General features: G+C 35.9%; 1 protein-coding gene across 3 annotated transcripts; it reads right to left on the bottom strand.

Moving 5' to 3' along the window:
- Positions 1-103: 103 nt before the first annotated feature.
- FAM133B (family with sequence similarity 133 member B) lies at positions 104-23,583 on the bottom strand. 3 transcript variants are annotated; one of them, XM_082472123.1, is made up of 11 exons: positions 23,436-23,583; positions 17,610-17,707; positions 15,742-15,820; positions 14,978-15,052; positions 14,812-14,844; positions 14,330-14,389; positions 13,770-13,862; positions 12,378-12,428; positions 7,283-7,375; positions 4,888-4,935; positions 104-1,692 (listed from the first exon to the last, which is right to left on the bottom strand). In XM_082472123.1, exons 1-11 carry the CDS (start codon positions 23,457-23,459, stop codon positions 1,606-1,608), a joined length of 741 nt encoding a protein of 246 aa, XP_082328249.1. In that variant the 5' UTR covers positions 23,460-23,583; the 3' UTR covers positions 104-1,605. The 3 variants fall into 3 exon arrangements, with proteins under 3 accessions (XP_082328249.1, XP_082328251.1, XP_082328250.1); XM_082472125.1 differs by lacking the exon at positions 104-1,692 and adding an exon at positions 6,468-6,536 and having other exon boundaries at positions 4,884-4,935; XM_082472124.1 differs by lacking the exon at positions 104-1,692 and adding an exon at positions 5,259-5,331 and having other exon boundaries at positions 4,884-4,935.
- Between the last annotated feature and the right edge of the window lie 42 nt (positions 23,584-23,625).

Below are 23,625 nucleotides of genomic sequence, written 5' to 3'. Positions count from 1 at the left end.
AAAAACTTGGGGACATGACTTATCCACCTAGCACTTAACACCTGGTAGTGTTCCTTAATCTTTAAAACTTGCGACTCAAAGGGAGCTGATAAGAACACAGCTATTTTTAAGTAAAATAGCTATTTATTCAGCTTGTCATGCCAAAATGTTTTGTGCATATACCACTATAATTAGCACACCCTCTGTAACACGCAAAATTGTACATCAAATTATATTTCATGTTACCTGATTATATAAAAATGTAAAGTGGAAATGATTTATCAATTCTTTTTAACATTACTAGTAAACAATTCAGCAGGAGACATGAGGCACAAAATCTTAGTAAAATATGACACAGGAAAAGCAAATATGTAATTCTCACTTAAATTTAACTTGTCATAATCCATTGTGAATATACAAAGACAAACCTTTAAAACGTTATATTTACTAAGATTCTGGCAATATTTTTGTGTAACAAGACACAGCATACCAGGCCTGTCACTCAACTTATTTATGGTTAAGTCTCAGCTTCAATATGAAGCTGTTAAAAAAAAAGAAATAAAAAACCTGCTTTTTACATGCTAAATATCTTGGCAAGTATGCTGTTAAACACAGTAAGGAATTTATAATAGCAAGAATAAGGAGTTAATAAAAAGCTAAACATTACAGCCTAAACAAAACTCATACAAAAAATAAAGGAACTATCACTGATTACATAAAATTTTCCTGACTGGTTAAAACCTAACAGTATAAAACATGCATTTTAGAATCTTTAGCTATCAAGTTCAAAAAGTACCAGTGTCATTTGAAATGATTCCTTTTCAAAGCCAAAGTGTAGTCAAAATTAGTTCAAATGTTATAACACATTCTAATGCTAAAAAACATTCAGTATTATTGAAGTGGAGGTAAATCCCAGAGCTTTTGGGGCATTCTCATGCTGCAAAAGGCTATTTCTCTGGTTCACTCAAAGTAGCATACGACAGAGTCCAAGGATGTCACTAAGCTCAGTAAAGGGCAAGACTGCCATACCCGGCCCTGACCTCCCCATGAAGCATGGCTACTGTGTCCACAAAAATAAGATGTGTGAGGATAAAGGCACGCTATTCTGCTAGCTGAAGTGATATCAAACCCCACCCCCACCCCTAAAAGCTCCTTCCCCAGGTAAACAAAAGTATACAAGGGGAAAAACTTAAAATACGCTTATCTACAGAGTAAGGATTTTGAAACATCAATGTAATCCCTACTTCAAAAATGTTAACTAGAGTCATCTGGTCATCTCTGATTACATCTTAATGATGTATCCAGATTCAGTTTCTGTTGATTTATCATTAGATACTCCTAGTCAAAAATATTAACTTTATTCCCAAATATCTTAACCACTAGTATGACTGCGGTGTGTTATCTCCAAGTTATTAAGCACTGGAAGAGAAAAAAACAGATGTTCAAGCAGCAGGCAACAATTATGGCCCTTTCACACAGCGGCATCTGAGTGGCTACTGATAGTCCAGGAATAATTCTAAAAACAAGAAAATTCATGCATTTTAGTAAATATGTCATAATTTTCACAGTTGAAATTTCCTTAGACATTGCACTTTCTTTATAAGTGAATCCTGATTCTTCTTAATGTTATGGTGAGTCAGGACTTGAACTAGCAGCCTTCTTTTTCTTCTTCTTACTGTGTTTCTTATGCTTCTTTTTCTTTTTTGTTTTTTCCTGAAAAGATAGTTCCATGTTAGACATAGCTACATGAAAATACGCAAATTAAAAACAACAACTTCACCATGGTACTTCTAAGCTACTATGTATAGTTATTTCTAACAATCCACACAAACAAGTAAGCTACTGAAAACATTGCTCGAAAAGTCTCAATAATATTGTATGAGGACTAAGAGAGTGCTTGTCAATTTTCAAAAGATAAGGAAAACTCTAAGTCAGTAGCACATTAATGTAGCATCTAACAAAATTTCCTGTAGAAAATAAATTCAACTGAATTATGGTATCAACTGTTATACTTCATGTTATCTAATTTTTAAAGGTGAAGGGGCTTCCCTGGTGGCGCAGTGGTTGAGAATCTGCCTGCTAATGCAGGGGACACGGGTTCGAGCCCTGGTCTGGGAGGATCCCACATGCCGCGGAGCGACTGGGCCCGTGAGCCACAATTGCTGAGCCTGCGTGTCTGGAGCCTGTGCTCCGCAACAGGGGAGGCCGCAATGGTGGGAGGCCCGCGCACCGCGATGAGGAGTGGCCCCCACTTGCCGCAACTAGAGAAAGCCCTCGAACAGAAACGAAGACCCAACACAGCCATAAATAAATAAATAAATAAAAATTTTAAAGGTGAAATTTTAGTTACTGCAAAGGAATCGTCATACCACAGCAAAACACGATTGTTTATAAAATGATAGCTTTTAGAGAACAAATACATTAAACCTGCTACTTTTAAGTAAACAGGAACAGGTATTAGGTACTGCTTAGACTGGTAGCGCTACTTTAATTATTAAGTTAACAACTATCTGGTACAAAATACTGATGTACAGTCGAAAAGTATATTCAGCTTAGAAAAATGGACGCTTGGTTTTTAGAGGAAAATGCCACTGAAGCCTAGTAAAAGTAGTCATACTGTGACTAGACAAAGGAAGCTAGAATTCTGCTGAACCCAGACTCTCCTGACTTTCTGATGTAAAAGAGAAGGCAGAACTTTTAGAAACAGATATGTGAAAATGTAGTATCAAATAATATACTAGTTGTTGATATTCAGTAGAAGAAAGTAAAAAGAAAAGGCAAGAGCCATATAAGGGTGGCAAAAATAAAACTTCCTCTCCATCTCCTTATCTATTGGAACTTTCCACCCCCCGCCTTCCCTAAGGCCCCTACCACTTTGTGACTCTAACAAACTTTCACTGTTCTTTTCATTACGAGCCCAGGTACGCAGGGACTTTTAGAGAGTCAAAAATCTTATATCTGGGCTTTTAAAAGTAAGTTTTGGGTACAGGTTACTTTTTCATAAAAGGACAGCTGGCCACTCTGTTCTTAAAACACTTTTCTTCTTGGCTTCCATGACACCTCACTCTGCTGCTTTCCTTCTATCACAAAGACCTTGTTTGCTGGCTCTTCTTCCTCTGCTCAACCTTTGCAGGCTTCCTTCCCTTCTTTTCCACATGCTCTCCCAGTAACATGCTTTAAATACCACTTAACAGACCAAATCTTTATATCCAGTCCTATGCTCTAAACTCAAGACTGCAAGTGCCTTATTACTAGCTCTACCATGCTAGTTATTAAAGATGCTTAATTTTTCCCTCCAAATCCTTTCTCAACCATCTCAGTGAATGGCACCACGAATTCATCATTTTGTTTAAGCCAAACAATCTAAACTATCTTTGACTCTACTCTTTAATTCCACTCTCCACCCCTGAAGCACCAAGTAAGTCCTACCACCTAAAGCCAAAACATATCTCAAATCCATCATGCCAGTCCATCTCCATCACTACCACTGTAATACAAACAACAGCATTCCTCATTTAGGTCCAGTCATCACTTCTGCCAAAATATTTTTAAAATGTAAAGTTGATTTAGGTCACCTGTTTGCTCTGATTAAAACCCAAATAGTGTGCTCTGTGATATGGCCTCTGCTTATTTCCCGACCTCATTATATGCTATCCTCTTTATCTACTATGTGTAAGCCAAGCCTACCTTTTTTCACTTCTTCAAACATATCAAGCTCACTCCCACCATAGGTTCTGAGCTCTTCTCTCTGTCTAGGATATTCTATCTTTCATCTTCTAATGGTTAGCTCTTTTTTGTAAATCAGATTTCAGCTTAATTTTATGTCCTCAAAGAGGCTTTCTCTCCCTGAGTCAGCCTCTCATTTGTCACACTCTTATCTACCTCGTACTCCATTATAACAGCTCTACCAAGACAGAACAGTGCCTGCATAGAGAAGCTTAATAAATACATGCTAGCTGAATGCATGAAACAGTAAAGTATGCAAATATAAATTAGAATTATCCAAAATTAACTTTATGTCTTAATAATCTGAACCAAAGATGCAGTCTTCACCCAAATTATTTTCCCACTCAGGAAAAAAGTCTCTTAAATGTCTCCTTGGTCTTGAAGCATATAAAATGTTATTTCTGAATCACACATTATCAGGTGAACCTTCTCAGAGAAGGACCCTCGTTTTAAGAGCCAGGGACATTCTGGGAAGGGGTAGTTACTCTCAAACCTACAAAGGATGCTGTTCTCATTTTTCTTCTCCTCCTCACTAAGAAAATGCCTTCAAAGGCCCTAGCCCACACTTATGTGGGCGCTCCTAAATTACTTTGCTGATATGATCTGCATTTCTTCTTGATAATTTGTTACAGACTTTCTCTAGGTTGGTCTGCTTCTCATTGGATACCACTTCCACTTTCCTATTCTCCTCTACTTCTCAACCTGCATAATAGCACAGCTGGCTTTAGAAATGATTGAAAGAATCATCTTTATTAGTGAATCATTTATGTTGTCACATTCCTGCTTATTTTTCATTGCAGCGTGTGCTTCATGAGCCTTTTTCTATTATTACCAGGTTTGGCAGATCTGGAAGTATCTACTATCGAAGATGGAGGGAATCACCATACTTTACTCTCATACTTCCTGTTACAGCTTAAGAAAGTCAAACAACAGTTTAAGCTTACATTTCTAACAGTAAAATACTGAAAATGAAACAGAGATGTCTGCTACCAGGATATGCTTCCTTTCTTCTGAGTCAACTTAATTTTCTCCAACCCATTAAGTGAAGCTGCTGAACACCACACCTTTCCCAATAAATATTTATTTAGTTCTAGTAAGTGCAATCATGCTTTACAATGACTAATTTTAGATTAAACAAAAACAGCTATACTGTTGTCATGTAAAAACATAAGTGATACTTGCTGTTGTTTTTTCTCGTTCTTCACTGCTTTTCTTCTTTTTTGCTCGTATCTACAAAATTAAAATTTTTGTGGAGAATAGAAGATAAATATGTAACTTATACCCAAGGCATTTTTTTTCATTCACTAATATACCTTTATGTAAAAAAACTTTTTTTGACAATCAAATAACATTTTAAATGCCTTGCTGTACCTAAACCTCTATTATATCACAATGAGGATTCAATGAAAAACATTTAAAGGAAAGAAAATTAAAATTTTAAATCTCTAGAGGGCTTCTCTTAGATTTTCTTTCAGCACCTAAAAACAGCAGTGAGGTACAGTAGATAAAAAACATGGGCTCTGAAATAAAACAGACCAAGTTCTGATTCCCACCTCTGCTATGTATTACCCTCAGTTTCATCGTCTTTGTAAAATGTAGGTAATATCCACCCTCAAGGGGGAATGCCTGGAATACAGTAGGTGTTTCTCTTACCTATGGTGTTTAACAAATGGTGGCTTTATATATATAGTGTACTCAGTATCAATGAACTGATAAAAATCTTTTCAAGTAACAATTATTACCCCATTAACATTTTATTTCAATATTTTAAAGTGTGATACACTGGATTTACATTAAATTCAAAGTTGCTAAAGCTGATGTGTATTAATGTTAAATCCAAATGTAACATATTTTATATTAAGACAAACATAATTAATACAACATAATACTAAAGCACAAAAATTGCCGAAATATTGAATTGTTTGGTTTATCTGCTAGGTTACTATATGTTAAATACATGAAAATGTAACTAACAATAGCACAAATAAACTAAAGGAGACTGAAGGAATAGAACACAGAAGCATTAAAGACTATTAACTTTCAATAGGAGCAGTAGCTCTCTCCAGAAAGAGCTTAGAGAATGCAATCATCGTTTCTGGTGGCTATTTTTGTCATCTCAGTGACTGAGGGGGTGGGGCCAGGACAGGGAGTGCCGTCAGGCAATGTAGGGAGCCGGAAATAACTTTAGAATAGCCTGCTTGACATTCATATAATGGACCCAATTATAATATAAAATCTAAGTTTATTACAATATGAACACAGAGTATTTTGTACTGGGTTTTAAGATACAGTCGGCCCTCCATATCCGTGGGTTCAGCGCTCATGGATTCAACCAACCACGGTTCAAAAATATTTGGGGAAAAAAAAATTGCAGAAAGTTTCAAAAAGCAAAACTTGACTCTGTCACACGCCAGCAACTATTTATAGAGCATTTACATTGTATTCGGTATTAGATGTACTCTAGAGATAATTTAAAGTGTATGGGAGGATGTGCATAGGTTAGATGCAAATACTACGCCATTTTATGTAAGAGACTTGAGCACCTGTGAACTGTGGTATCCCCAGGGGTCCTGGAACAAATTCCCTGCAGATATCGAAGGATGACAGTACAGTGAATGTTCCAGAACAGCTATAGCACATAAATAGAGGGAAGACTGTATTTTGTTTCATTCAGAGCTTTACTGGGAATTGTCCACCATTTTGGAAAATGTCATTGGTGACAATGCTATTGTATGGCTTTTGAAGGGCACAGGTCAACGTACCTGCTACAGCGTGAATTTTGTCACAGCTTAATATTTTATGTCTTCTAGTGTTATTAGACTCAAGTACTTCTGCATCGAAATATAATTTTATAAAATTATATATTATTCTCTTGTATTCGTTTTTATTTCTTTAGAGGATACTAATATAAAAATGTGTATAGGTAGCCTATATTAGCTACAAACTTCATTAAAGGAGTATTACAAAATATTGCTACAAATGGGGACAAGAGGTCCTATTTTACAAATGAGGAAATCAAGTCCAAGCAGAGAAATACTTCAAAGATAACTTATAAACCTAAAATTAACTAAGAATGGACTCTAATTCCAAGAGAATACAAAATCTAAGACAGGGATATTAGAGCTGAAAAGGACTGTACAGATGACCTAATTCTACTCCCTCATTTTATGGATAGGAAAACTGAGGTCACGTCAACATTTCTGCTCCACCTTATCACCTTTCTACTCCCTAAAGAGGAGCGCCAAACAAAAACAAGGGAACGCTTGGGTTTTAATATGGTACATGCTACACAGTATCCTTCATGTCATCAAAATGGTAGTAAAAAGAAAACACTAGAAGGGTAAAAATAAAAGATCTCAGATTGGAAAGGTATCTGGGAATATGATTATCAAAATAAAAGCCATATAACTATCTTCTGTAAAAATACAAAACTTATTCTGAAATGGCATCTCTTTTACATATTTGAAAAGTGAGTAAATCAAATATCTTATGAAAATTCTTTTTACTAATGCATATTTATTAAATCAAATAACTAAATATTTTAAAGTAAAGAAAATGGATTTGATTATAGACTTACCTCCTCAGTATAATCTGATTCTGACAGGGACTCAGATGATAAAGGTTTATCTTCAGGATACATCTTTCTTTTTTTGCTGAGTCCTTTAATGTCCTATGAAAAATAAATACATGTATGCCAACTCAGATATAATACTATGCCACACGAATTTTACGTTTTTAAGTTCTATTTAAGAATTTTCCCAATTATCACAAAAATTATCCATTTTCATTTTAGAAACGTCTAAAATTGGTGACAATTATCAGGAATCAGTTTCTAATTCCAATAAAGCAATGCTTTTATTAAATAACTTGAAAAGAAATACCTATACATCCATTTAGATGCAATATCCTCCTTATTTTCTTTAATTATACATGATGAAGTTTTAAAGAGTTAAGGAAAACATATGGTATAAGATTTGGGTCCTGTGCAGTTTAACTCTTTTTGTTTCTACCCTGGGTTGGATCAGACAGGCCTAGTGCTACAGAAAAGAAAATCAGTGGGTAATTATTTGTGATGGCCTAAAAAGGTCTCTGCACGGTAGTTCCCTTAGTGCATTTAAAGTATTAAATTCACATTAAAAAACAAAACAAACAAAACTTAATCTCTAAGTATTTAATGATGAGAAAATGTGTAATTCTGGGGAGGAGTACTTAGGGGCTTAAATACGTATTTTAAGAAATAAAACATTTTTTAAGAAATAAAACATTCTGGGAATTTCCCTGGTGGCGCAGTGGTTGAGGATCTGCCTGCCAATGCAGGGGACACGGGTTCGAGCCCTGGTCCGGGAAGATCCTACGTGCTGTGGAGCAACTAAGCCCATGTGCCACAGCTACTGAGCCTGCACTCTAGAGCCCACGAGCCACAGCTACTGAGCCCGTGTGCCACAACTACTGAAGCCCGTGCACCTAGAGTCCGTGCTCCCAACAAGAGAAGCCACCACAATGAGAAGCCTGTCCACCACAACGAAGAGTAGCCCCCGCTCGCCGCAACCAGAGAAAAGCCTGCGTGCAGCAACGAAGACCCAACGCAGCCAAAAAATAAAATAAAATAAATAAATTTAAAAATGAAGAAAAGAAATTAACAGTGATGATATATGTGGTAGATTACAGGTGATTTGTTTCTGCAAACAGCTTTATTATTTTGGTAGAAATTATAAATGTTCATTTTAAGAAAATTCACCAAAATCCCACTACAGGGATTTTGGGAAACATCTCTGTGTATGTACAATTTTACATAAATACTTGTTTGGAACCCACTCTTCTCACCCAACAGTATCTTTCCATGCCAACTACACCATCATTTCTGGCTGCCTTTAACATTCACTGAAAGTATATACCACTGAAAGTAGATACCACAATTTACTTAACCCATCTCCTTCTGGAGGGCAGGCATATGAGTTCCTCGCTATTAAAAACAAAGTTGAAATATAGTAAAGGGTACGTGAGGGCAAAATCTTTATCTAACAATAATGACTAAATCAAAGACCAAAGCAGCCTTCATCCAAATGATTTTCTCACTCTCTCCCATAACCCTCAAAATTGTTTCTTATTTCATTCATTTATGAATCACACTTCACCAAAAAGCCTCTTCATCAGATTCTTTTATCAGCCATATCAATCTCAGATTATTAGAATATAGTTCATATTTTCTTTAAAAATTGCCTCAACATGTATTTTACCTATTTTTATGTGTATGTGAGGTATTCTCTTTCCCTTAATTACTGAAGATCAAGTTTTTGTCTTATGTATTCCTAGTAGTATTTCTTAGTCTGTTCATTATATTTATACTTTGTTCATAGCTTATTTTTTATAACCTATATGTCTTTTTTGCCATTCAGAATTTGAATTACGTGGTCAAAAGTTCATGAGATTTGAGGTAAAGGCCTTTCCCATCCCAATGTTATTCTCACCCATGTCTTTCTCTAGCTGCATTTTCATACATTTAAAATTTTCACTTATCTGGAATTTATTTGGCCTTAAGGAGTGCTCAACTTTATATTTTCCAAATGGCTAGTCATTTTGGTCCAAGAAATGCCACCTCTATCATATATTAAGTTCCACAAATACTTACAAATTTTTACCTGGACTCTACACTGTTCCATTGTTTTTCTATTCCTGGATCATACAACATTGTTTTCATCAAAGCATATGAAAAATGTTTTAACTTCTAGCAGGGCAAGTCATACCCAGGAACATTTATTAAATTTTCACGTTTCTGAATAGATCTGTATAGTTTTCTTCAAATAAGTCCTGCTCACTTCTTTAAGATTTTCTTATATGTTTTTTGTTACTATCATAAATGAAATATTTTCTTCCACTATATTTTCTAATTAGGTATTCCATTGCCTAGCACTTTCAGAACAATTTAAAATAAAAATGGAGCTAAAACTAATGACTGGGGCTTCCCTGGTGGCGCAGTGGTTGGGAATCCACCTGCCAGTGCAGGGGACACGGGTTCGAGCCCTGGTCCGGGAGGATCCCACATGCCGTGGAGCAGCTGAACCGGTGTGCCACAGCTACTGAGCCTGTGCTCTGGAGCCTGCGAGCCACAACTACTGAGCCCATGCGCCTAGAGCCCGTGCTCCGCAGCGGGAGAGGCCGCCGCAATGAGAAGCCCATGCACCACAACGAAGAGTAGCCCCCACTCACTGCAACTAGGGAGAGGCCCACACGCAGCAACGAAGACCCAAAGCATCCAAACATAAATAAATTAAAATAAATAAATAAATAAATAAATAAAACTAATGACTGATACATATAACTGAAAATTAAAACCATGTAAGATTATAACAGACACCCTAAACAGGATTAACAGAAGCCATAGACCAAAAGATGTTAACTACCTGTCTGAAAGATTAGCATCCAAAGTATATAACTCCTCTGAATCAGAAAGATTAATAACAATGAAACAGAAAAATGGGCAAAGACCATGAATAGGCAATTCACAGAAAATGAAATCTGAACGGCTAATAAACAAATAAAGGGGCTCAAACATCTCTACACACTGAACTGGCAAAAAGGGAGGTCTCACAGTGTGACAAGTATGTATGAGGAACAAGGGTACTGTCATACATTACTAGTAGGAATGTAAATTAATAACAAGCACTTTGGTAAGCAAAATGTAGACAAGTGAAACGTATGTATATCCTAGGACCTAGAAGTTATACTCCCAGGTATACCTCAGAAAATTAATGACAACTTAAGGAAAAGGAGAAATGGATAACAAATAGCCATTGCAGCACTGTTTGCATTACTGAAGAATGAAAATAACCTAGATGTCCACAAACAGGAGAATGGAGATACAAATTGTGGTGAGTTAAAATAACGGAATATTATAAGCAAAAGAAACAAACTTGAGAGTATCAACAAGGATAAATGTCAACACTAATTTTGAGAGAAAAAAACAAGCTTCAGAGGAAACATGGTGACACCCTTCTAAAAATACAAAATACTCTGTTATTTCTGAACACATACTTATGTTAATAAAAGTGTATAAATATGGATGGGAAGGAGGTACAGTAATTTCAGAAACAGCTGTCTCTAAGGAAGGAGAAAGTGCCTGGGACTTTTTTTTTTCCCCCCATAAAACAAGACCTGAAGCAAATATGACAAAATTTAAACCATCTGTTAACTCTAGTTGGTATGCATATGGGTTATTTTTTATACATGTGTATATTACTCTATACTTTGTATATCTCGAATTACTTCAAAAATCACAGTGCAGTTGTTATAGTATTTCATGTCTGTAAATTGCCAGTTTTTAGTTTTACAATTTTTTTAAAACATGAAAGTAACCAATTATTCTTATTTTATAATGGTTTTGAAAAATCAGGAAGTTCTGTTGAAATTATATCACACCCTATTGGCAACTATTAAAATAATCACACGGTTTCTTTCCTTTGACCAGTTAATATGGCAAGTTATATTAATAAATTTCTTATCCTTGAATCCTTGGAATTAATTAAACCAACTTTGTCAATATGGTTTCTTTTTTTAGTGTGTTAATGGATTTTTATTTGCAAACTGATTTAAAAAAAAAAAAACAAAACACTTCTAGGTATATACCCCAGAGAAATGAAAATATACGTCCATACAGAAACATGCATATTTAAAGCAGCATTATTCACATTAGCCAAAAGGTACAAACAACTCAAATGTCCATCAATGAATGAATGGATAAACAAACTGTGGTATATACATACAATGGAATATTATATGCATTCATAAAAAGGAATGAAGTACTGATACATGCTACAACTTGAATGAACCTCGAAAACATTATACTAAGTGAAAGAAAGCCAGTCACAAAAGGTCACATATAGTATGACTGCCTTTATATGATATATCGAGAATACACAAATCCATAGAGACATAAAGCAGATTAGAGGCTATCACGAGATTGGGAGTGGGGAGGGAAGAAGGAAACTGATTACTTAATGACTATGGGTTGTTTTCAATGGAATGATGAAAAAATTTTGAAACTACAGAGGTGAACAACGCCCAACACTGTACATACACTAAATACCACCAAACTGTAATTTAAAGATGGTTAATAGCATATTATGTGAATTTCACCTCAATTTTTAAGAAATGATACAAAAAGACTGAATAAAATACAGTGACACTGGTCTTTATTTTCCTTTTATTAGCAGTTGCTTTCTTTAGGCTTTTATTTTTAATAATCAGAAAGATCTAAAAATATAAACCAGAAACTTAGGTAGGGATAAATTAAGCATTAAGTATAGATAAGCTATAAATGAAGATAAAACATCTATTTACAGTAGAAAAAAGTTTTCAAATTTAGCTATGGTACACTCAATTTGAAACAGAAGTTCATGTTCTTTCATTAAAAGGACCTTCTTTAAAATGACTTGAGGAAACAAAGGAAATGTTTAAAATCTTCATTATTTTGAATTTTAAACCGAGATAATACATTTATCTATACAAATTCAAATTCTCTGCAGGAAGCTTCTTCTGATCTTTTACCTTCAATAACGAACCCAATAAGCAAAAGAAATCTTTTAAGGTAAAAAGGGGAATGCTTTAATGTTAATTTTTTGAAGCAATTCTTTAAGTAAATGAAGTATCTTAAGGCATTGTAAAGTATAAATTACCTTTTCTTTCTCAGTTGCATCCTTTGACTTCTTTTTCTTTTTTAAACTATCCTAAACAAATAAAAATATATATATATATCAATCTTAAATGTGAAAGATACAGCACTATGACAGAAGGAACAAAAATACCAAAAAAATGATCTACTCTATGACTGAAAAAAGTTTACTTCCAGAATTTTATTCTGAAAATACGGGAGAAATACAGGTTGTGTATATATGTGCTTATGAGGAAATGAGACTTCATTTATCTGGCTGTATATCAAATCTCTGTACACCTAAAAGAACGGACGTTATCTGTATAACCACAGGGTTTATTTTAAAATAAGACTTTATGCTATTGCTTATTTTTACCTGTAGTGATCATATGCACTGAAGTTGTAATTCACACCATGCTCAGACATCAATCTGATTTCCCTACTCTTCCTTATAAAGTGGGGAAGCAAGAATTTCTACTTTTGAATCCCTCAGTGCTAGCTGTTAACCTCTGAGCCTTCCTTATCCATAAAGTGGGATATACAAAAAACTACTTCATAGGGGTGTTGAGAGGACTGAGTTAACAAGTCAAGTGCTTAGAACTGGGCTCAATCTATAGCAGGCATTCTATAAACGTTAGCTATCAGTATCATTAGACTGGCTCTTTGGCTTTAAAAAACAAAACCAACATCTACTGAATACTTTATATAGCCAGGCATTTTATCAAAAGAAGTCTCAGTAGGGCAAGTAGATATCTGCCATAAAACCATATATCAATAGTTGCTTTGTTCTTCTGGGACCCCAGGACAGTGCTCGTCAAATTGTGGCCCATGGACAGCACTGCATCAGAATCATAGGGACCATTTGTTTAAAATGTAGACTTCTGATCCTAATCGGACTCACTAAATCAGACTCTGGAGACAGGGCCCAGGAATCCACATTTTTATTATAACCTGCATGTATTTCTTATGACCACTAATGTTTGAGAGTTAATTGCATCTGACAATTCTGGATAGTACAGAACAGATTTAGGTACAGTACAGTAAAAAGGACACTGGATCAGATATTAGAAGATAGATTCAACTTCCAATTCTAATACTATCCGTATGAATTTAAGCAAGATGTTTTCATCTGCACTACAAATTTTTTATGTAGATGGGAAAAATAATGTCTGCCATGCTTTATCATAAAGCTGTCATAAAAATGTTGAGACATGGAGACCTATATGTCAAAGTACTTAGAGAACAATTAAATGCCCTATGTACAATATTAAGTACATCAATTAAGTGACACAGAGCATCAAAGTACAAAAACAGTATCACATTTCTAAACTGAGAGCAATTTAAGACAGGAAGAACTAAAAGAAGAACCTAATTAAATGTCTGCTATCCAAAATATTGCTCATTTAAATGATTTTACCTTACTGTCTGATTCAGTTTCTGACATGGAACTTTCAGAAGATTTATGTGAACGGCTCTTCTTTTTCTTTTTCCTTTTTCCTTGTCTCTTATCCTACATAAAACATTTCAGAAATATTTGCTTTCTGTTTCAAAAATATAATCGTTGCATTTTATTAACATCAAAACTTTATCAATGAACAAAACTTAATGAAAGGACCAGCCTGTAAATATGTTTTACTTAATAATTAATATTTAAAATGTAACTTACATCACTTTGTTTTATTAAAAAATGTTAAGTGATGAGTCACATGTAATTCTTAGCTAAAATAGAATTTTTGATTTTTAAATCCATTTCTTCTACTAATATTTTTAAATGAACAAGACAAATTTAGGAATCTAAAAAACACATTTACCAATATTTAAATACCTAGTTATTTATTCATATCAGCACTCTCAGTTATGGATGATTAATCAAAAACTGGAAGTAAACATTTTGAACAGATATTTCATAATGGGTTTCCACTTGTCATTAAAGATATCAGAGATATTATTTCATGAATCATTACAGGCAAACATTACCTCATCTTCAGAATCTGAAGAACTGCTGGAAGAATCAGAGCTTGATGAAGAAGATGAATACTTGACCAAGCACAAAACAATTAAAGCTTGTGAGATGCAGGAATTTTTTTCTTTTACTAAGTCTCTCAAATACTTAACAAAATTAATCTAGTGTCTGAGAAACAGATGCCATATTCATGACTTAAGTACTAAAATGTCAAATCTCGCATTCCCTCACATACACAGACATACACACACACAAGGTAACAACAGATGTAGCAAGAGTAGTCAATTTTCCCTCTTTAATAGTAATGAAGGAGTAACTAGGTTATAAGGAGGTTGGCACCTCTGTTTTATTATCACTAATAGAACAAAACCACCCGTAACCACCAAATGACCTCCTTGACTTATCCAGAGTTAGCGTACAGGTTATATCAATTATTCTTACTTTTTTTGTAGGCTCTTGATTATAACATTTAGAAAAATGGAAAACTTTTGCTCACCCTACCAGATTTCTTCTTTTCTTTTTTCTTTCTCTAAAAGCAAACAAATACAAGTACAAATCTAAATAAGGTCGTGTTTTCAAATGTGTCTAATAGTAGTACACAGCATTATTATGAAAACCCAACTCTGAGATTAAGAATAGCAATAAACTAAAAATGGCATTACCTGTCTTTTTCTGGATGAGCTCTCACTTCCACTTAATAATTTCTCCCTGTGTTTTTCTAGTTCTTTCTTCCAGTTCTGCAGAAAAGTTATAAACACATCAGAGGCTACCTATCCCCTTCTAATATACCTAAATATATAGAGACAGCCACTACTTTCTTCCTTCCATCCTCTACTACCTCGCTCTCATCGCAGCCTCTAATTACAGTCAAAAGATACTGCAGGTGCCAGAATCCTTTACCCTGTCACCAAAGGAGCCTCTACGAGCTCCTTTCAAAAAGGATATTATGACATGGGAGTTCTTTACTGTATATTGAAAGGAAGAGTAGGTATTATTACTGAGGCTGAGAACTTTTTTCTTTTTAACAACGGTGGTTAGATTCTCTTTCCAGACAGAAAAAGTTGAATTAATCTATACTGTGGCTGAAATACTACATATATGTTTGTAATCAAAACAAGCAAACATCACCATGGAAATCCCAGGGTAAGATGGGGGCCTGGGGATAAGGGGAGTGAAGGGAAGAACCTAACATTTAGAAAACTTAAGATGATTTAAATTACTGTAAGATGGCCTTTCTCGATTTCTTTTCTTAAGAAATCAAACATACACAAACCGTATTCAATATAACAAAAACACTTCTACAATACAGAGCACCCTTAACCTAAAGAGGCAGGCCCAAACTCTGGGTTTATTAAAAAAAAAAATGATTTCATTTTTTTTATTATGAGAAAAAAGATTATTTTTTTTAAAGGCACAATTTACAAACCTCATTCATTTTTTCTTCAAATTCAGCCAATGCCTTGGAGCCTTTCTTTTTCTTTTCTAGTTGTTCTTTCACTTCTTCCCTTAAAAAAATAGAATGTACAAGTAAGTTTTCAAGCAATTCAAATTCGAGATGGATGCTTACAAACAAGGCAACAAAAAGTTCATAAATAAATTTTTCTTAATATCCTAATAAACATCCATTCTAGTTCCAGTGCTGCTACATTTTAAATTTCTTTGTTCACGTCCTTGTAAGTCAATTATCATAATAAAGCCTATCAGATAACACTAGTCACTTCCCTTCTAAGCACGGATTATAAGAACTAACACACCAAACATTTGAGCACTTCCATACAATAGGCACTGTTCTAAATACATCTTCCTTTAATCCTCACAACAATCCTGTGAGAAAAGGTAGTATTATTACCCCCATTTTAGAGATAAAGAAGCTGAAGCTTGAGGAAGGGAAGAAAATCTGCCTAAGGTCACAAAGCTAGTAGTTTCAGTGTTAGGGTGAGTTAAGATCTATATGACTGAATTACTATAGTCTATTACTAAATCACCCATTTTACAATGTACCTGCTTTTAAGAAGAGTAGCCCTGGCTGGTATCTGGGAACTTAGATTTTGGTTCCCCCCGCCCCGATAAGAGTGGCTTACTGTGCCTGTCTACACAAATAATATAGTTTATATGAACACCTTCATTCCTTCTGGAAGCCTGGAATTTTGGCACCTGACAGGCAGAGGCTGATCAGTCGCCAATAAAAAAGCTGGACACACTGAATCACACTGGTTGGCAACACCTCACATGTGTTATCACAACTCATTGCTAAGGAAATGAAATCCATCCTGTATGACTCCACAGAAGCAGCCTTGGAAGCCTGCGTCCAGTCTCCCCTGGACTTCAACCCATGTACTTTTTTCCTTTGCTGACTATGGCTGGTATCCTTTCATTATAATAAATCTTGCCCACGAGTACGACTATCTATGAGTCCTTCTAGCAATTACCCAACCTGAGGGTTGTCTTGGGGACCTCTGACCATACATGTAATCCACTAGCTTAGGCACTTCCCCTTTAAAATTCATCCCGTCTCCCCAATTTTAAAGATAAAATATACTTTGTTTTGAGATGATTTATTTTTTGGTATGCTGCAACAATAAACAATAGCACTCAAGAACATTCTAAGAGGCAAACACAGCTTACTTCCTATTTAACCCAAAGGAAGGATTCCCTGTTGTGTGTAAATACAACTTTCAACTGTAGTTGCCCAGCCATCAGGGGCCCTTAGAAGGAGTCCAAAGTTAACAACTCTGAAGCTTGCCTTATGTTACCTCAGGAGTATGGGTATTTAATAATAAGACATACTAAAAAACAATAATGTAAGTGCTATGATACTTTATTTACAAAAAATCAGAGCCACTCAACAAGGGCAAAACAAACAAAAAATTTAAAACAAAACTTTTACAATGGGAAATCCTAACTCTTTGAAAAGCCAGCAGATAAAACTAGAAACAAGGTCTAAAGTCATCTTTCTCAACACCTAGTTACACCCCGAAGAAGGGCGAAATTATTCAAACCTACCATTTTAAATAGCTTAGAACACTTCAAGGTTAAGGTCTCTTTTAAGACATAAAGATGTGCTTGGTATAAAAGATTCTCTGGCAGTGCTTTAGCTATATTGGGTGGGGGGGTTCTCAAATGTTTGCTTTACAGTCATGCATGTGTTTTATACATTCAAAACAAAGCACATATCAAATACCACTTCAAAAAATTATGTATCTTGCAACTGCTTGGCAATCAATAAAAGTTGTAAAAATAACCTTTAAAAAATTTATGAAAACCTTATATATAGGTAAATTGTTTCACAAATACCAGGTAGGCCTTGGTCGATTCAGATAATCTTGGATCGTTGGACCTGAAGACTGGACTGGACCCCTGGATCTGGCCATTGCTATTGGGTTCATATAGGCCTTGAGGAAAAAACAAAAATTAACTCCATTAAAATAACCACTGAAAACACAAAAGTACATTTGTATACTCATAAAGCAATCTTTATTATAAATGCATACTATGTCCAACTAAGCATGAACAATCTGACTAACCAACTTTTCATTACAAAAAGTAGATTTAATGCTCTATTAAGCCTCATAACTTTGGGAGATAAGTAATACTGCTATTTCACAGAAAGTGTGTTTTTACCAGAGATTTGATGAAAATAATAATGACACCTCTCTCTTACTCTAAGATGGCTTTATAGTGCTTTCTCCTGAAGCCCAATAAAGCTCAGAGGGTAATAATATTATGCACAATGGTAAATGAAGAAACTCGATTCCAAAGAAGTTAAAGAAGACCTAACTCTAAATTCATTGCTTATTCTACTATATCTTCTATCTCAGGAAATACTGTGCCATGCTGACAGCAATTTTATACTCGAATTGTTAACATCAAAAATTAAATCATGCAAGGCAACAAAAGAAAAAATAGATAAACAAGACTTCATCAAAATTAAAAACATTTGTTCATCAAAGAACATTATCAAAAGACGGAAAAGACAATCCACAGAATGGAAGAAAATATTTGCAAATCATGTATCTGACAAGGGTTAATATCCAGAATGCATAAAGAAATCCTACAACTCAACAACAAAACCCCCAAACAACCCAATTCAAAAATGTGCTAAGGACTTAGACATTCCTCCAAAGAAGATGTACAAATGTCTTAACATGCACATGAAAAGAAACTCAATGTCACTAGTCATTAGGGAAATGCAAATCAAAACAACGAGATGCCACCTCACCCTAGTTAGAATGGCTACTATCAAAAACAGAAAATAACAAGTGTTGTCAAGGATGTGAAGAAACTGGAACAGTTAAGCATTGCAGGTGAGAATAAAAAATGGTGCAGCTGTTTTGGAAAAGCTTGATGATTCCTCAAAAAGTTAAACAGAAACTCCACCTCTAAGTAGGATTGAAAAAGAATTGAAAGCAGGGGCTCAAACAGATATGTGTACACCCATGTTCATAGCAGCATTATTCACAACAGCCAAAAGGTGGAAACAACCCAAATGTCCATCTATGGAAGAATGGATAAACAAAATGTGATATATACATACAATGGAATATTATTCGGCCTTAGAAAAGAGTGAAATTCTGACACATGCTCCAACACAGATGAACCTTGGAAACATACTAAGTGAAATAAGGCAGACACCAAAGGACAAATATTGTATGATTCAACTTATTTGGGGTACCTAGAATAAGTAAATTCACAGAGACAGAAAATAGAGTTTACCAGGGGCTGGGAGTTATTGTGTAATGGGTACAGAGCTTCTTGTATGAGATGATGAAAAAGTTCTGGAAATGGATAGTGGTGATAGTTGTACAACATTGTGAATGTACTTAATGTCACTTAACTATACACTTAAAATGGTGAACTTTATGTTATACATATTTTTGAACAATAAAAAACCACAGAAATTATATTATGCTCTGTATACTACACTTACTATAGCAGTAAAACACATTTTTAGACACTTTCCCCCAAAATACACTGAGACAAAATAAAGCAGAATATTTCTTTGTTAATGACACTGTCTAGCAAAGAGGTGTTGCTTTATTAAATAGAATTCACTTTAGAACATACAAAATCTGGTCTTTAATTCAGTCTCAACCTCTTGACCCTATGATTCAGCTTTCCAAATTTAATTCAAGTCAACATTTATAAAAACTCTTCTACTTTATAAATAAAAAGAATTTTGGTTGAAAATGACTATTACCAAGGTTGATTTTAAACCTAATACCTAACATTTGAAAAGAAGTGAAAGGGTACAATGCATCTGTTGCATTTTATTTAACAATATCTTTAAAGATGACAAAATTGCCCACCTTCATAACAAATGTGTTATATATTTCTAGATTACTCTGGCAGAATAAACAATATAAAACCACTATAAACAACACATACCGAGAACTACTTCCATTCAATTGGATACCACCTACTTACTTGAGATGAAAAAGTTAAACCTTTAATATAATTTTCTTACTAGCAGGAATGAATGCTAGAGCTCCTAAGGTCAGAGATGTTGACAGAATCAGGGTTACATGTGGATATCAAATGCAACGTTTAAGACCGAGGCATAAAGTCCTATTTTTTATATCAAATGTTATGCCCTCAAATATTTCATTCAGCTGTCTCTACTGAGAATTTCAATCAGTTCATGTGGAAATGACAACCAACAGAGGCCACAACAGAGCAGTTGTTGGCCCAACCAATGACACTGACAATCATCATAACCAAAAGCAAGCACAATGTGCAAGCTAAGATCATTACTTTAAAAACTATAATATCTATCACCTTCTCATTTCTTTGGTATCATGTCATAATTTTAGCAGTACTTAATAGTAAAATATTTTAAGTTTAAAACTGTAAAAACTGTTTATTTTCAAAGTTGTAAATATATACAAGGATGTTAAAACTGTTATCACTAAAATAGGAAAAACTGAAAATACCCAAATAGCCGTCAATTTGAGATTCATTTAATACATTATATTCCCAAAAGGAAATATTATGTAGCCATTAAAAAGAAGATGTCCAAAATTTCTCAGGTGAAAAGCAAAAGCAAGTTGAAAAAAAAAAAAAATACCATTTTAATAAATAGCTATAAATTTTAAAAAAGTTTTTGATGCATGTGCACCAAAATGTAAAGGAAGACGTCTACTTTCATAATTTCATACACTGGAGAAAAAATTTAAAAATAACTCATTACCTTTATAAAACAAAAATAAAAATACTACATGCAAACACTGCCATAATATTAATAGTAAACAAAATGAGAAAAATTCAACCACTCTAAATATCTCCATTATTTATTTCAATTATAATAGCAATATTTATGAAGCGCATCTTACAAGCTCCTTGCAAAAGTCTGTGCTCATAATTACTAAGCAACAGTGCTCCTTTTACTATGCACAACAGAAAGGTTTTAAAAACAAAAAAAGTATTTCACAAAGGTAAAGCTCTTTCACTTATTATGTGTAAGTGTGAAAAATAATGCTCTAACATTAGGCGGTGGGTGGCTGGGCATCAATCAAAATAAAGAAACTGCAATTTCTTAAGATGCCTACGACTTAATCACTTTAAATACTATGCCCTTTTAAAGCAAACACTCATACTCATATGTAACTAGAACTGTCTGTGGCTCCAAACTGCTGCCTGAGTTCGGGTAACAGAAAACAATTTGTCTTTGAAACTTAGGATGGCAAACTGAGCTCAAGGGAATATATAAGTGGGAAGCTAGGAAAAGAGCAATGCAGTGAAACTGCTAAGGACAAAATGTGCAGAATTTCATTTGTTACTTTGATTACCTATTTTTATCTAGAGGATACATCTGTTTTAGTAACAGAAAAGAACACGAAGGAAACTTCTGGAAAACAATGGGCACAAAGGGTGGCCATCACGAATTAAAGAGCCCTTTACAAATCTCAAGAATTAAAATGTTCAGTGAAAAAAAAATAAAAGCTGTTCAAGAACGTACAATACCAAGAGTGAGCCCTAATGTAAACTAAGGACTTCAGGTGAAAATGATGTGTCAATGTAGGCTCATTGACTGTAACAAATGTTCCCCTCAGGTGTGGGAGTTGAAAGTAGGGAAAGCTGAGCATGTCTATGGGCAGGGAGCATATGGGAACTCCTGTACTTTCTGCTCAATTTTGCCTTGAGACCAAAACAGCTCTAAAAAGTAAAGCCTATTTTTACAAAAACTTCAACCTGAAATTTATGGCATTTTAGAAAGCAATTCTGTCATCTCTAAAACCATGATTTTTATCATCAATGTAAAGAGAAAAAAAAAGCCATTATTTTCAGAGGCACATGTTCATTGTACTTAAAATCAAGAGTTATGAAATAGTAAACTAAGTTATCAGATGACCCAAGGTTTTTTTTTGTCCCAGTTTAAACAGTTCCATCTCCTCCTCCATTGCAATGAGGAGACTGAATTAGAAGATCTGTGTCTTCTACCTCTTAATTTCCTGTTTTCCTTTCCACAACCTTTGAAGTGCATATAAAATGTTACCAGAACCACCATGGGCCAAGACAACATACCAAGTAATAAGTAGAGCTCAGAATTACCACAATGCTCTAGTAAATGAAACTAATTTGGAAACTTTTTCAAATGCTTTAAAAGTATATGTAAACCAACACCTTTTGCCAATAAAACAAAACATCTTAGGCCTCTGCATGAAAACTGTACCCAAGGTCCGGTAATTTCTAAGCATTTAAGGCCTAAGGTCATTAAAGAGCCCAAACACTCTTAACACCTTAAGCCTAAGGATGCTCCAGGAGAACACCATTTCAACTCTATGAGAATCAGAATACCACAAGGTCTGACTTACAGCCAGGAAAGCAAGAGAAAAGAACATTCCTCAACCTTGTAATCAAAGTTCACCACTGTGGTTCCTAGACATCTTTGATTATGAAGACAGGAAATATTTCATAAAAGTGAAGCTCTTTTAGTACCTCGCCCCATCTCCCCCCACTCCCTAACCGCAAAGGAAATAATCGTTTAATTTTTGAAAAGCTAGTTCATTAAATTTAGTACATTAGCTTCAATGGCATTTATTTTTTTCATTTTGCTGCTCAGTGGTTTAAAACTCTATCATAGCCAAGCCTGGGAAATGTAAGGCTGAAACCTAAGCTTACTGCTAATCCCTTCTGTTTACTGCCCATTCAATCTGATTCATAACCTGGGCTGTCCACACCAAGCTCGTAGCCACCTAGAATGCCTTCCTCCCATCTCCGCCTGTCAAAATGCCCTCAGAACCTCGAATTTCTTACTTACAGATATTTCTTACTCTTTCTGCTATTAGTTACTTCTGCATCTCTTTGATCTCATTTACTAGAATAACCTTCATGCCAAGCACTCGCCCGGCCACCTTGCCTTTTGCACTCTCAACTATTCTGCAAAGTTATGGGCAACACTGATCCCCTCTTACAGATGAAGAAACTGAGGCTCAAAGAAGAAAAGCAACTTATCCTAGGTCCCCCAACTCCCGAGGGACCAGAACTGACATTCCAGTCTGGGCCTGACTCCAGAGTCAACATTACCAGGCCATTCGTTCCTTTACAGAGCCTACTAGGTGCCAGGCAGTGCTGGGCACTGGGGCCCGAAGCCAAATGCTTTGATCCTGGTTCTCAAATGCGAGCCCGACTCCCGCTAGAACTGGGCGCCCTGCAGGCCCCCGGGTGGAGGGACCACGTCCATGGCCTCCGTCCCACCTGGGTGCGCGATCCCGGTCGCGGTGCGTAGGGGGAGAGTCCCGGCACCTCCACGGGCCTCAGACTTCGGACTTATTTACAGGAGGGTACAGGGGACGCCAGGGCTCTAGAAACTGGGCACTGCTGGCCCGAGTGCGGAAGGGAAGGATGCCAGAGAGCACTGCCAAAGGGTGCGGCACGGTTGACGGGGTGTAGAGAAAAGAGAGACTAGAGAGAAGAGAAAAGAGAGTGGGGGAGCCGAAGGCGCCAACTTCGTGCGCGGCGCACGCGCGTCTGGGGCCGGAGCGGGGAGGAGGAGCTGGGTCTCCTGGCTCGAGGTCCGAGCACCGCCGCTGACTCTCAGGCCCAGCCAGGAACAGCGAGGGGTCCCGCTCTCCTGCCGCCGTGCCTCGCGCCGCCGCATTGCTTTCCCCACCGGGTACTCACCACCCTATTGTCCCGCTTCCCCATGGTGCCGCACTGAGCGCTCAGTCAGCCGCTGGGGTAGACCAGGCCAGAGCGCCGGCCGAAGCGGACCCGCCGCAAGTCCTTCTGCCAACTCCCCACCCCGTCCAGAGAGCGGCGCCGCGCCGACTCGGGGGCCACGCCCGGCCACGGCGCCACCTACCGCCTCGGA

Source organism: Balaenoptera physalus (assembly GCF_965194825.1).
Source record: "Balaenoptera physalus genome assembly, chromosome: 8".
NCBI lineage: Eukaryota > Metazoa > Chordata > Mammalia > Artiodactyla > Balaenopteridae > Balaenoptera > Balaenoptera physalus.
Note: the sequence above shows the minus strand (reverse complement) of the source record. Positions and strands in the feature narration are given on the sequence as shown.